The 14,980-nt window shown below is 49.5% G+C and overlaps 1 protein-coding gene across 1 annotated transcript in view; it reads right to left on the reverse strand.

Annotated features, from left to right (window-relative positions):
- traf3 (TNF receptor-associated factor 3) overlaps positions 1-12,249 on the reverse strand; it is a gene marked incomplete at its 3' end in the record, with an annotated part of 16,306 nt that extends 4,057 nt beyond the window's left edge. Inside the window, exons 1-8 of the mRNA XM_084450741.1 lie at positions 12,126-12,249; positions 7,142-7,419; positions 5,440-5,491; positions 4,505-4,609; positions 4,054-4,218; positions 2,540-2,620; positions 1,973-2,047; positions 1,109-1,201 (exon numbers count right to left, since the gene is read on the reverse strand). Coding sequence (XP_084306867.1) covers positions 1,109-1,201; positions 1,973-2,047; positions 2,540-2,620; positions 4,054-4,218; positions 4,505-4,609; positions 5,440-5,491; positions 7,142-7,416 — 846 coding nt within the window. The 5' untranslated portion in view covers positions 7,417-7,419; positions 12,126-12,249. The remainder of the gene's footprint in view (positions 1-1,108; positions 1,202-1,972; positions 2,048-2,539; positions 2,621-4,053; positions 4,219-4,504; positions 4,610-5,439; positions 5,492-7,141; positions 7,420-12,125) is intronic.
- Between the last annotated feature and the right edge of the window lie 2,731 nt (positions 12,250-14,980).

Here is a 14,980-nt window from a genome sequence, read left to right on the forward strand (position 1 = left end):
TTCAGATAGGAATCATCCAGATGTATTCATGGATTCAGGTAAGAATCATTCAGATATATTCATGGCTTCAGATAGGAATCATCCAGATGTATTCATGGATTCAGGTAAGAATCATTCAGATATATTCATGGCTTCAGATAGGAATCATCCTGATATATTAATGGATTCAGGTAAGAATCATTCAGATATATTCATGGATTCAGATAGGAATCATCCAGATGTATTCATGGATTCAGGTAAGAATCATTCAGATATATTCATGGCTTCAGATAGGAATCATCCTGATATATTAATGGATTCAGGTAAGAATCATTCAGATATATTCATTGATTCAGATAGGAATCATCCAGATGTATTCATGGATTCAGATAGGAATCATTCTTCATGCTAGTGGCGTTTTGGTTTGTTAAGTTCATCAAACTCTCTCACACTACAGTGATGTGGTAAACACACAGCAAGGCATCCCACCAGGTAGTAGAGGTTTAGTAGGAGGTTGCTAGGAAATTGCTGGTGTCACAGGTTTCACTGAGTCACTCGTCAGTACTGCTTCCACCCTCGCCGGCGCACGCTGGGTTCCATCTCGGGTCCTCTGACTCCTCAACCCACACGCCAGCCTGACATAAACACCGCCTCATAAACACCGCCTCAGCCAGCGATGACACTGAACAGAGATGTGAGGACGCAGGTGGGCGGTGTTTATACTGAGGAGGGAGCTCAACCAATTCAGCTGGGTTCCACTAGGTTATGGGGAAGGGGGGGGGTCATTTTTATCAAAAAGCAGACCTTATTGCATTTATTGCGAAGATCTCGTCGCTCGGCAAGTTGTTGAGGGGGGGGGGAGGTGCTGACAGATTATTTTGATTGCTGTGTGAGTTGTTGACGGGGGCAAATGGACTATTTAGATTTGTCGACGGGGGAGGGGTTCGTTCGATCCACCCGATCCCCCCCCCCCCCTCCCCCAGCTATGGGCCTGGTTCCACTAGGTTAAGCTCCTATTGAATATTTAGGGGTTTTTGCACTTTGCCTTTAGCACTTCACTGTCTTCCTACCTTAAATACAGTGATTGTGAGTGTTTGGGGTGAAAGAGTGAAGTGAAGAGTCATGTGACCTTGGCCTCCAGAGCGCTGCTCCTTGCTGCCATCAGCCTGAGGTGCTCAGAGGCGGAGCTGGACTCATGATCCCTCAGGTCCTGGTTCAGACCCTACAACACACACACACACACACACACACACACACAACACACAACACACACACAACACACACACGCACACACACCCATCACTTACACACACACACACACACACACCCATCACACACATACACACACACACCCACATACACACACACCACACAAACACACACACACACACACACACACACACACACACACAAAGATCAGCAAGCTAGCTACTATAGACAACATTACACTACAGACACTTGCACTACAGTATCATATTTATATTTTATATCTGATATTTTTAATAAAAATACATTTTTTATATTTTCTATTCTATTGCTTTTTTTTCCCCCTCTGTACTCTTTTCAGCATTTCTTTATCTTGTTTTGATTGTCTTTGTGAGAAGGTCTCAAGTGAGCATTTCATTATAGATGGTATATCTAACCTTGAACTGAACTCAAATAAACACAACACAATACATCAACACCTGAAAAGAAACATCACCCCCTTAAACAAACAACATGTAAATATGGATGGTTGGTGAAGAATAAAACAGTTGGTTTGGGAGATTTAATCAGGTTCAGGCTGTGATATCGTCTGGGACCGGGCACTGCTTCCAGGACTGGACACAGAGCAGCTCACACTGGACACAGAGCAGCTCACCCTGGACCCAGAGCAGCTCACACTGGACCCAGAGCAGCTCACACTGGACACAGAGCAGCTCACACTGGACCCAGAGCAGCTCACCCTGGACCCAGAGCAGCTCACACTGGACACAGAGCAGCTCACACTGACCTTGAAGGTGCATCCGTAGCGGATGAAGGGACAGGCGACCTGGGCCTTGGGACAGTCATGCTGGTGGCTGGACAGCTGGGAGGAGACCACACATTAGACACTCATCCCTGAGACACGTCAGACACTCATCCCTGAGACACTCATCCCTGACACGTCAGACACTCATCCCTGACACGTTAGACACTCATCCCTGACACATTAGACACTCATCCCTGACACGTTAGACACTCATCCCTGACACATTAGACACTCATCCCTGACACATTAGACACTCATCCCTGAGACACTCATCCCTGACACGTCAAACACTCATCCTTGACACGTCAGATTCTCATCCTTGACACGTTACACTCATCCCTGACACATCAGACACTCATCCCTGACACATCAGACACTCATCCCTGACACGTCAGACACTCATCCCTGACATGTTAGACACTAATCCCTGACACATCAGACACTCATCCCTGACGTGTCAGACACTCATCCCTGACATGTTAGACACTCATCCCTGACGTGTCAGACACTCATCCCTGACGTGTCAGACACTCATCCGTGATGTGGTACCTCGCTGCGGAGCAGGGAGGAGAAGGAGCAGAGGTTGGGGCAGGCCACGGGGAACGCCGGACACACCGTCTCTTTGTGTTTCTGAAAAACAAACGGCTCTCAGGTCAGACAGGACGCCTCAGGAGGAGGACGGACATTTTAACTCAGGTCCACTACCAACGTCAAGCTTCCCTAATCAGAATCAGCTGACAGACTGATGGTACTGGACAGAAGGGTAGAATATGGCTTCAGGTAGAACCTTGTAAAAATGTATATAAAAGACACAACCAATCCACTAAGCCTCCTGATAGGCTAGAAATACAAACTCCTGCAGATCAGGAAAAATAGAGTTCCGCTCTCTCTCTCTCAATCTCTCCCTCTCTCTCTCTCTCTCTCTCTCTCTCAATCTCTCCCTCTCTCTCTCTCTCAATCTCTCCCTCTCTCTCTCTCTCTCTCTCTCTCTCTCAATCTCTCCCTCTCTCTCTAACTCTCTCCCTCTCTTTCAATCTCTCCCTCTCTTTCAATCTCTCCCTCTCTCCCTCTCTCTCAATCTCTCCCTCTCTCTCAATCTCTCCGTCTCTCTCTCTCTCCCTCTCTCTCTCTCAATCTCTCCCTCTCTCTCTCTCTCAATCTATCCCTCTCTCTCTCTCTCCTTCTCTCTCTCAATCTCTCCCTCTCTCTCTCAATCTCTCCCTCTCTCTCTCTCTCTCTCAATCTCTCCCTCTCTGTCAATCTCTCTCTCTCAATCCCTCTCTCTCTCTCAATTGTTCCTGATCTTCAGGTAGAACCTTCTCATCAGCTGCTGTGCTGGTTCTCTGCCATTACTACCACTACTTAAAGGCCCTACGAGGAGTGTTTTCCGCCCCCAAAAAACACATTTCCCATGAGTCTCCCCGCTCACCAAACCTTAGCTACCTGAGCAGGGTGTTTTGAAGACAGAACGATGGCCACCGACGAGGTAATTACATAGGTCTTACTAGTAACGTTACTTTTGACAATATATAACGGTCATATTCTTCGTCTTGTCGGCGGCGTAGGCTACTGCAGTAAATCGTTTCGTCATTCCAAGGAAGTTCTGGACGACCCAACCACAAAATAATAATCTAAAAATAAACTACATAGGTAGGTCTACAAGAAACGACATTTGTCGAAAATGGACACATAAACAAGTGTGGGTAATGTAGATTCACCCACATTAAAATGAGACTGTTTCGTAACCAAAATAACCTCCTCGTGGTCCCTTTAACAGACGTCCTCATCTCCATCAACCTCAGTGTCAGCTTTCATCTAAAACAGCTGACTGGAAAATGTGTCATATGTACATGATAAGGGTACCACGTCCAATAAACTGCTTAGCTTGAACCAAACATGGGGCTCGAACCTACGACCCTGAGATGAAGAGCGTCATGCTCTCCCAGCTGATCTGGCCAGACCGTTTACTGTCTCAGCTAGATCAATTAACCAATCAAATCAACCAACCAGCCAATCAATCAACCAATCAATGACTAAAGCGATGAGCCAGTGTGTCCAGGCACCTGCAGCTCGGTCAAGGCCATCTTCTGGTGGCAGAAGTCGCAGGCGGTCTCTCGGTGCTTGCAGCGCCGGCTCAGGTGCTCTGGGATGTCCTTCCTCATCATCTTCTCCTTGCACTTCCCCAGCGGACACGGAACCTCGAAGAACGCACACACGTTCAGGTGCTCCTGGGGGGTCCCACACACGCACGCGCACACACACACACACACACACACACACAGAGAGAGGAGATGTGAGTAGGTGTGTCAGTGGTATTCTAGTGTGAAGACCACACACACACACACGCACACGCGCACACACACACACACACGGAGAGAGATGTGAGTAGGTGTGTGAGTGGTATTCTAGCGTGAAGACCACACACACACACGCGCACACACACACACGGACACACACACACACACACACCCTCACCCTCACCCTCTCAGCCCATCATACTGGTTCCTGTCTCACCATGACCTGCTGCAGGCTCATCTGTTCCTTACAGCCGTTCTTCTCGCTGCGACAGAACACCTTGAGCGCCATGATCTCCCGGTGGCAGCACACATCTCGGAAGATCTGCCGGTCAGCAGCAGAACGTCAGAGAACACGGTTCCTTATCGAACCATTTATAACTAACAAGCCACAGCAAGGTTGATCCAAACATAGACCCCAGCCAGGATAATAACAGAGCTGAGAGAACAGGCAGCAAGCCTCAGCAGGGTTCTGTGTCGAAGGACACTTCAACATGTGGACAGGAGGAGCCGGGATTCGAACCGCCGACCCTGCGGTCATTGGACAACCCGCTCTACCTCCTGAGCCACAGCCGCCCACAGAACAGACACACAGAACAGACACAGAGAACAGACACAGAGAACAGACACACAGAACAGACACAGAACAGACACACAGAACAGACACAGAACAGACACACAGAACAGACACACAGAACAGACACACAGAACAGACAGAGAACAGACACAGAGAACAGACACAGAACAGACACACAGAGACACTCATGTACGTGTACCCTTAATCTATGTGAGTGTGGTTCTAAACTGGACATGTCTGGGTGTGTGTGGTTCTGTGTGGTTCCAGGGGGTCATGTCTGGTGTGTGTGGTTCTGTGTGGTTCCAGGGGGTCATTTCTGGGTGTGTGTGGTTCCAGGGGGTCATGTCTGGGTGTGTGTGGTTCTGTGTGGTTCCAGGGGGCCATGTCTGGGTGTGTGTGGTTCTGTGTGGTTCTAGGGGGTCATGTCTGGTTCTGTGTGGTTCCAGGGGGCCATGTCTGGGTGTGTGTGGTTCTGTGTGGTTCTAGGGGTTCATGTCTGGTTCTGTGTGTTTCTAGGGGGTCTTGTCTGGGTGTGTGGTTCTGTGTGGTTCTAGGGGTCCCCTGGACGGTGGTCCTACCTTCTCTTTAAACAGCGGCACCATGTCGGCAGGACATACTGGACTGGACTTACTGCAGAGCAGAGAACACAGGTCAACGTCAGGTCAACGTCAGGTCAACATCAGGTCAACGTCAGTGCAACGTCAGGTCAACGTCAGGTCAACGTCAGGTCAACGTCAGGTCAACGTCAGGTCAACGTCAGGTCACTGCTCTGAGTGGATTCATCTGAATCAGCTCTCCCATGTCAAATCTCTTGCTGGTGTACAAACACAGCGCCGTCAAGACTCTCTAACAGGATGCCCAGCTGGGGAGTCCACCTGACCTTCCAATGGGACCAGGGACAGCCTGTTCTAATGGGACAGGGACAGCCTGTTCTAATGGGACCAGGGACAGCCTGTTCTAATGGGACCAGGGACAGCCTGTTCTAATGGGACAGGGACAGCCTGTTCTAATGGGACCAGGGACAGCCTGTTCTAATGGGACCAGGGACAGCCTGTTCTAATGGGACCAGGGACAGCCTGTTCTAATGGGACCAGGGACAGCCTGTTCTAATGGGACCAGGGACAGCCTGTTCTAATGGGACAGGGACAGCCTGTTCTAATGGGACCAGGGACAGCCTGTTCTAATGGGACAGGGACAGCCTGTTCTAATGGGACCAGGGACAGCCTGTTCTAATGGGACAGGGACAGCCTGTTCTAATGGGACCAGGGACAGCCTGTTCTAATGGGACAGGGACAGCCTGTTCTAATGGGACAGGGACAGCCTGTTCTAATGGGACAGGGACAGCCTGTTCCCTGGCCTGATGACCACCCTGGAGCAGGACGACCAGAACACAGCAGCTCTCAGCGGTCCTGTCCGCTACACTACCCTGTTAGTCTGTTAGTCCTCCTGCCCTCGGACTAGCTATGGTGAAACTGAACTCTCTCCTCCTCCTCCCCCTCCCTCCCTCCTCTCCTCCTCTCTCTCTCCTCCTCCTCCCTCTCTGTCCTCTCCTCCCCTCCTCCCTCTCTCTCTCTCCTCCCCTCATCCCTCCCTCCCTCTCTCCTCCGCTCCTCTCTCTCCTCCTCCCCTCCTCCCTCTCTCCTCCCCCTCCCTCCTCCCTCTCTCTCCTCTCCTCCCCTCCTCCCTCTCTCGCCTCCCCTCATCCCTCTCTCCCTCCCTCCTCCCCTCCTCTCTCTCTCCTCCCCTCCCTCCTCCCCTCCTCTCTCTCTCCTCCTCCCCTGCTCCCTCTCTCTCCTCCCTCCTCAACCTCCTCCCTCTCCTCTCTCATGCCTGACCTTTCTGAGGTGGAAAGGTAGCATTAAAAGATCAGTGTAGCTTGCTTCAGTGAGTGAATGGATATTTCTCTTTCTCTCCATCTCTCCCTTCCTCACCATCTCTCCCTCTCCATTTCTCTCTCCATCTCTCTCTCCATCTCTCTCTCCATCTCTCTCTCCATCTCTCTCTCCATCTCTCTCCCCTCCTCCTCACCTGAGCAGGTGGGAGATGCAGGTCTCTCCTCCTCACCTGAGCAGGTGGGAGATGCAGGTCTCTCCTCCTCACCTGAGCAGGTGGGAGATGCAGGTCTCTCTCTCTCACCTGAGCAGGTGGGAGATGCAGGTCTCTCCTCCTCACCTGAGCAGGTGGGAGATGCAGGTCTCTCTCTCTCACCTGAGCAGGTGGGAGATGCAGGTCTCTCTCTCTCACCTGAGCAGGTGGGAGATGCAGGTCTCTCTCTCTCACCTGAGCAGGTCGGAGATGCAGGTCTCACAGAAGCGGTGTCCACACTCCGTCTGTCGGGGGCTACAGAGCACCAGACGGCATGCCTCGCAGCAGTACTTGGGTTCGGGGGTCAACAGGAAGTGGTCCCTGAAGCCGGCGTGCGTGGGCAGGAAGCCGGCAGCGTCGGGGGGGTCGCTGGACCAGGGTCGCTGGGCGAGGGAGAGGCCGGCCAAGGAGGGCGCCACCTGCTGGAGGGGAACCTGTAGCTCCCGCCCGTCACCCCGACCTGAGGACATGACCTAGAGGAGAGGAGGCGAGAGGAGGAGATGAGGGGAGGAGGAGGAGAAGAAAGGAGGAGATGAGGGGAGGAGGGGGAGGAGAGGAGGGGAGGAGATGGAGAAGAGAGGAAAAGAGAGGAGAGAGGACAGATTTAGACTATTATTGTCCCTCCTCTCTGGTCACGACAGCGTCCAAGCACAGACTTGGGAGTTTTGTGTTGCTCAAGAGCCTCAGAGAAGAACCCTGCCCTCCTGGACCCTGTCCTCCTGGAAGAACCCTGTCCTCCTGGAAGTACCCTGTCCTCCTGGAAGTACCCTGTCCTCCTGGAAGTACCCTGTCCTCCTGGAATAACCCTCTCCTCCTGGAAGAACCCTCTCCTCCTGGAATAACCCTCTCCTCCTGGAAGAACCCTGTCCTCCTGGAAGAACCCTGTCCTCCTGAAAGAACCCTGTCCTCCTGAAAGAACCCTGTCCTCCTGAAAGAACCCTGTCCTCCTGGAAGGACTGTTGAAATCCATCATCGTGGACAGGGGTTGTGTAAAAGCAAGCTACCCCTGGTTACAACAGCACTATGGCCAGATCCTGGGTCTCTCCCTGGCCTGAACCCTCTGTTCAACCATTAGTGGGGAAAACCTACTGCTGACCTCAGACCAGCACCTGGGGGCAACAGCACCCTACACCACTGTAGCACAGCACAAACACACACTCCATGAAAGACATGCTCATCTCATGTTACAGACTTGTTTCAGCGGAGAAGTGTGTGTGTGTGTGTGTGTGTGTGTGTGTGTGTGTGTGTGTGTGTGTGTGTGTGTGTGTGTGTGAGTGCGTGTGAGTGCGTGTGAGTGCGTGTGTGTGTGTGTGAATGTGTACGTATGTACAGTATGTGTATGTTGTGTGTGTGTGTGTGTGTGTGTGTGTGTGTGTGTGTGCGTGTGAATGTATGTGTATGTGTGTGTATGTGTATATGTGTGTGTGCGTGTTATAATTGCCACATCAACAGCTCCTGACTGAGGCCATGCTTTGGGAAACCCCTCCATAACAAGCACAGCTAACTCTAATTTGATCTCCACTCAAAGAGCGTTGCAGACACACACACACACACACACATACATACATACATACATACATACATACATACATACACACACACACACACACACACACACAGGCCTCTACCTGGCCCACTGACTGCCTGTCTGTCTGGACACACCAGCTGACCGGCTGGCTGGCTGGATGACTAGCTCCCCGCCTGTCAGATCCGCTAGCTGGAGTAGGTGTGGAGAGACAGCGTGCTGACCTTTGACCTCCCTCTCCCACGGGGCTGACCTCTGACCTCCCTCTCCCCCGGGGCTGACTCGGAGCATCCCCGCCTCTGGAACCCTCCGCTCTCGCTGTACTAATATCTCACAGCGTCGCACCTGAACCCTGATGCCGTCTGTGTTTGCGGTGGATCCCCGGTTGGCGTTAGGAGCGGTGTTAGGAGCGGCGTTACCTGTGAGGCTCTGAGCCGCCACAGCGCTCCAAGGGGCCAGCGGGCGCACTGGGGGGGGTGTTGGAGGGCTGGACGCCAGCTGACCAGTGCCTCTGCTGGGTCACTTCCTGGGATATGCTAGGGGCTTTTCCAGCCGTGGCTCATCCACGCTACTCAGCAACACACACACACGCACACACACACACACGCACACATGCACAAACACGCACATGCACACACACAGACACACATACTACTCAGCAATACACACACACGCTGCTCAGCAATACACATATACACACACACTACTCAGCAATACACACACACACACACAACACTCAGCTAACACACATTTACACACCACTCAACAAGACACACATCACAATGCATATAGTACGTACACACACACACACACACACACACACACACAATTCAGCAACAGTACACAAAGTGTTCCAATCAACACACGACACACAATCTCCCACTACTAACTAGGCTGCCTATATGGTCTCACACACACTCTCACACACACACACAACGCTGACTGGCTGTTCTGCTTGGCTTTTACACAGACAGATTAGTCAAGTCTGTCTTCCTCCACGGGAAATCTGTTTCTGTCGAAACGCAGAGCAAATGTAAAACAGGGGTATTCCCCCTGTGTGTGTGTGTGTGTGAGAGAGAGAGAGAGAGAGAGAGAGAGAGAGAGAGGGGGGGGGGAGTAACCCAACATATCTGCCTGTCATAACCTGAGACCAAGTGATCACAATTTCCAAATATTTTTAGCAATAGTTCAGATATAATGATCAGTATCCAGTAAAACATCAATACGTCTGATTTGTTCCATAATCATCATCATGTTTCCTCTGAGCTTTGTTCTGTTGATTTTGGTTGATTTAAAACCGTTGCTTTGGTGATACAAACGTCTCTCACGCCAATAAATCCATTAGACATTGAATTTGAATTGAAGAGAGAAGGAGAGGAATCAGAGAGACGTATCTCAGACTGTCCTCATCCTCTCATTCCTCCACTAGGACCAGGCCTCATCCTCTCATTCCTCCACTAGGACCAGGCCTCATCCTCTCATTCCTCCACTAGGACCAGGCCTCATCCTCTCATTCCTCCACTAGGACCAGACCTCATCCTCTCATTCCTCCACTAGGACCAGGCCTCATCCTCTCATTCCTCCACTAGGACCAGGCCTCATCCTCTCATTCCTCCACTAGGACCAGGCCTCATCCTCTCATTCCTCCACTAGGACCAGGCCTCATCCTCTCATTCCTCCACTAGGACCAGGCCTCATCCTCCCATTCCTCCACTAGGACCAGGCCTCATCCTCTCATTCCTCCACTAGGACCAGGCCTCATCCTCTCATTCCTCCACTAGGACCAGGCCTCATCCTCCCATTCCTCCACTAGGACCAGGCCTCATCCTCTCATTCCTCCACTAGGACCAGGCCTCATCCTCTCATTCCTCCACTAGGACCAGGCCTCATCCTCTCATTCCTCCACTAGGACAAGGCCGCATCCTCTCATCCCTCATCCTCTCATCCCGCCACACAGGACCAGGCCTCATCCTCTCATCCCTCCACACAGGACCAGAATGGGATATGCTAGGCTAGGGGCAGGGATATGCTAGGCTAGGGGCTGGGATATGCTAGGCTAGGTGCTGGGATATGCTAGGCAAGGAGGTGGGATATGCTAGGCTAGGGGCAGGGATATGCTAGGCTAGGGGCTGGGATATGCTAGGCTAGGGGCTGCTAGGCTAGGGGCAGGGATATGCTAGGCTAGGGGCTGGGATATGCTAGGCTAGGGGCTGGGATATGCTAGGCTAGGGGCAGGGATATGCTAGGCTAGGGGCTGGGGCAGATCCCATCGTGCAGAAGGGGTGGATCATCAGATGCTCTGTAGATGTAGGGCTTAAAGGCCTTCTGTGCTGCCGGCCCTACCATGACATCACAAAACAAAAATGAAACAACAGCTCCAGTAGGGGAATTCTCTGTCTGACCCTGTAGGCCCGTCGGACTGACAATACTGGCTCACATAGCTACATTAACTATAGGGATGCACCGATTGGGAAATTCTGGGCCAATACGATACCGATGTTTACAGTAACAGCTTGACTAATAGCCAATACCGATGTTTTTGGGGGGTTGTTTATTTTGTTTTGTTGTTATTTATTCCCTCGCTTGTGCCAGAGAAACAAAGACATCTTTATTATCAGAAATAACAGGACTGCTAAAGTCTATCAACCCGTCATCACACTACCTTTGAATGAGCACAAATGTAAAATTATTCAACAATATTTAATATAACCTTCTTTCAAATTAAGGATTATTTTAGTGATAAATAACTCTCAATCGGCCATCGGTGAATGTCAAATCTGCCAATAGGCTGATGGCTCAACAAGGCGAATATCTGCCAATACGTAGGGTACCGCAGATATCGATAGGCTCTATAACCTGCACCTTCTCTAGGGCGTCCAGGTATCAGCCCAGCAGGCCAGACAGTGTGATCAGCTGAATCGCACTGAACAAAGGTCATAAACCTATAGCCGAGCAGTTATTCAAAGTTCCTCTGCGTTTCCACACCTTGGCTTGAGTCAAGTGACCATTGCAGGTCAAATATTGAACCTCAGAAAGCCACAAAACGACCAGTCAGTCCTAAGCTGGCTGGTGTCTGCATCTGGCAGGTTAAACCTAGGCTATAGGCAGGCAGGCACAGTGACAGGCTGGTTGAAATTATCATGTGCACCAGGCTCTAGACATGTGATAAGCACTTTGCACACCCAAACAGAATAACATGCACCGAGAGAAACGATGGAGACACGGGAAACTGTTAGAAAATAGCCTTTGGTCTGTTGCACCTATGGTATAACGTTACAGTCTTACATGATATGCAATGCACGGATCACGTCAAATGACAAGACGGCGCACTAGAATCATAGAAAAGAAAACTGTCTGTTTGATATTTTCCAACATGGTTTGCGATGTCTGTCTGTTCAGAGCACCACAATGGATGTTTGAAATTACCTCATCCATGCCTGGTTTGAGTCTCTCCACACACACACACACACACACACACACACACACACACACACACACACACACACACACACACACACACACACACACACACACACACACACACACACACACAGGCTACATACGGTTTCTCAACATGTTGCCACCATCTCGTTCACATACAGTCCTCCCGAGGGGTAAAATCGACATAGTAGTTTTCTATCTGCCCATACTTACATGAATCAGATGACTGAGGTTGGCCAATGCAACGTTGTCCAGGGGCTATGTGTTCCAGTCAGGCTCGGCTGTGAATGGAGGCAGCGTAGGACTACACTGAACACCAGACTACACTGAACACTAGACTACACTGAATACCAGACTACTGCTCTCGGTAGGAAACAGCCATCGGAGGCCCTGCTACCCGAAGGTGACATGATTCCAATAAAATACGTAGGAATTTTTCACAAATCCGAGGAGTTATGTAGCCCAAAAGGAGTCGCCACTTCTCGTCTGTCGCTGTTGATGTGTGAGTGGCTGGAAAGCCCCCTTCGGTTCGGTCTCCTTACTTCCTCACCAGGAAATCCCCGTCATGAAAAAAGCCTGGCAGACCAGGGTGCGGGGCTTCTAGCCGGCCGCTAGGGGCGCTGTACCCGCAGAGCGAGCACGCCACGCCAGGAGGGGAGGAGCGGAGAAGAGCAGCGGTACGGTGGGGCTGTAAAGTGGGTATATTCTGACTAAAGAAGTGGGTATACTCTGACTAAAGAAGTGGATACTCTGACTAAAGAAGTGGGTATACTCTGACTAAAGAAGTTGGTATACTCTGACTAAAGAAAGAAGTGGGTATACTCTGACTAAAGAAGTTGGTATACTCTGACTAAAGAAAGAAGTGGTATACTCTGACTAAAGAAGTGGGTATACTCTGACTAAAGAAGTGGTATACTCTGACTAAAGAAGTGGGTATACTCTGACTAAAGAAGTGGTATACTCTGACTAAAGATGTGGTATACTCTGACTAAAGAAGTGACTATACTCTGACTAAAGAAGTGACTATACTCTGACTAAAGAAGTGGCTATACTCTGACTAAAGAAGTGACTATACTCTGACTAAAGAAGTGGCTATACTCTGACTAAATAAAGTAGTGGTATACTCTGACTAAAGAAGTGGGTATAGGGGGGGAAGGTTAAGGGGCCTGGGTCAGCTTGTTGTGGACAGACAGGGCACAAACAAGCACTCACTTTCATCATTGCAGTGTTCTAAGAACTGGAGTTGAACAATAACAAATCTGCATTTGAATGTGATATTTATGTACTTATCAGGAACAAAGCAGGCCTAATCGTTAATAAGGCTGCAGTTTTTCAACCCTCATCTACAGTAAGAACGTTCCAGTGCTGAAATACAGTAAATGGCAGACATGAAGAAAGATAAAAATGTGCACATCATGTGTGTAAACACCCCTATAAATCCTTCACATTTATTGTTTGGTTAATGAACAGCAAATTGAATACGTAATGTTAAATGACAGCCATAAAATACACATACAACCGAACGCGCGCGCACACACCCTTGGTATTGAAACCCTGCCCTCAGAAACACGTTATTTAAGAATATGAAAGGTATCAGAACAGCATTCTGAGTGCAAGCTAGGTACCAGGACAGTAAAAACACAAGTGGAAGGCTTGTGACCCAATAGAACTAAACTCCCGAGCCAGGACCTTTCCCAAGCGCAGGCTGAGCCCATCTCACTAGAACACGCTCCTTCCACCCAGCCCTAAGAGAGGGTCTTCAGTCCAGGGCTCGGCTTCGTCTGTCTAGCAATCTACAGTACCCTGTCCAAATCTGAATATACATTAAAACTAAACACATTCCTCTACTGGAAGGCCTCGTCTAGGAGAGACCCTCACCTCAACTACTGGATATTGGGGTCAGCGTTCAACAACACATGATTGCGTTTGACCTCCGTGTCCTCTGGCCATTACTGATCAAATCTAAATTAATCTGAACTATTGCTCATCAGCACCAGTACCTGATGTCAAAATCAAACGTCATCGTCGGGCTGGTTTCCCAAACGCAGCTTGAGCCTAATCTGCCATGTGGGGTTTTTCAAATGATAATCTGCATTGACCTCTGACCTCTGTCGTACCGTGTTTGTGAAACCAGCCCTCAGTATTCTGCGTAACATTGAAATCCTATCCTCAAGGTTATTTACAATTTCTCAATTCAACCTCCCACGTCCTCTTCATCAGACAACCAAATCACTTAATGCATCATAAATATGTTCGATTACAAATAGTATATTAACCTTAACCATTATTTTTGAATACAATTATACAATTTGAGCACTTAACAGCACCCTAAAATTTACACACACAAAAATCAACAAATGATTTGACTCTTCTCAACGGAAGCACCTGCTAAGCGTTTCATGAATGAATGGGATCCTGGGTACGACCTCCATTTGACCTCTTGGGTTTTCAATTAGACCCCAAAAACTTGTCCTTTACCTGGGGACCCCATCTGTCTTTAGGAGAGACCTTGTTTAAAACCGAACGTCACATATTAAGATTATCAGACGACAAGAATGACAGTTTGACGTTGTGGACAGCAGAGAGAAGGGGTGGGGCTAGACCAGCTGTACTGCAGCCAATAGGAACAAGAAGGGAGACGGAGATAGTGTGTTTGAACCTAGCACGGTCAAGTTACCAGGGAGACTATGTTTGAACCTAACCCAGTCAAGTTAACAGGGAGACTATGTTTGAACCTAACCCAGTCAAGTTAACAGGGAGACTATGTTTGAACCTAACCCAGTCAAGTTACCAGGGAGACTATGTTTGAACCTAACCCAGTCAAGTTACCAGGGAGACTATGTTTGAACCTAACCCAGTCAAGTTAACAGGGAGACTATGTTTGAACCTAACCCAGTCAAGTTAACAGGGAGACTATGTTTGAACCTAACCCAGTCAAGTTACCAGGGAGACTATGTTTGAACCTAACCCAGTCAAGTTAACAGGGAGACTATGTTTGAACCTAACCCAGTCAAGTTAACAGGGAGACTATGTTTGAACCTAACCCAGTCAAGTTAACAGGGAGACTA

Source organism: Borostomias antarcticus (assembly GCF_949987555.1).
Source record: "Borostomias antarcticus genome assembly, chromosome: 16".
NCBI lineage: Eukaryota > Metazoa > Chordata > Actinopteri > Stomiiformes > Stomiidae > Borostomias > Borostomias antarcticus.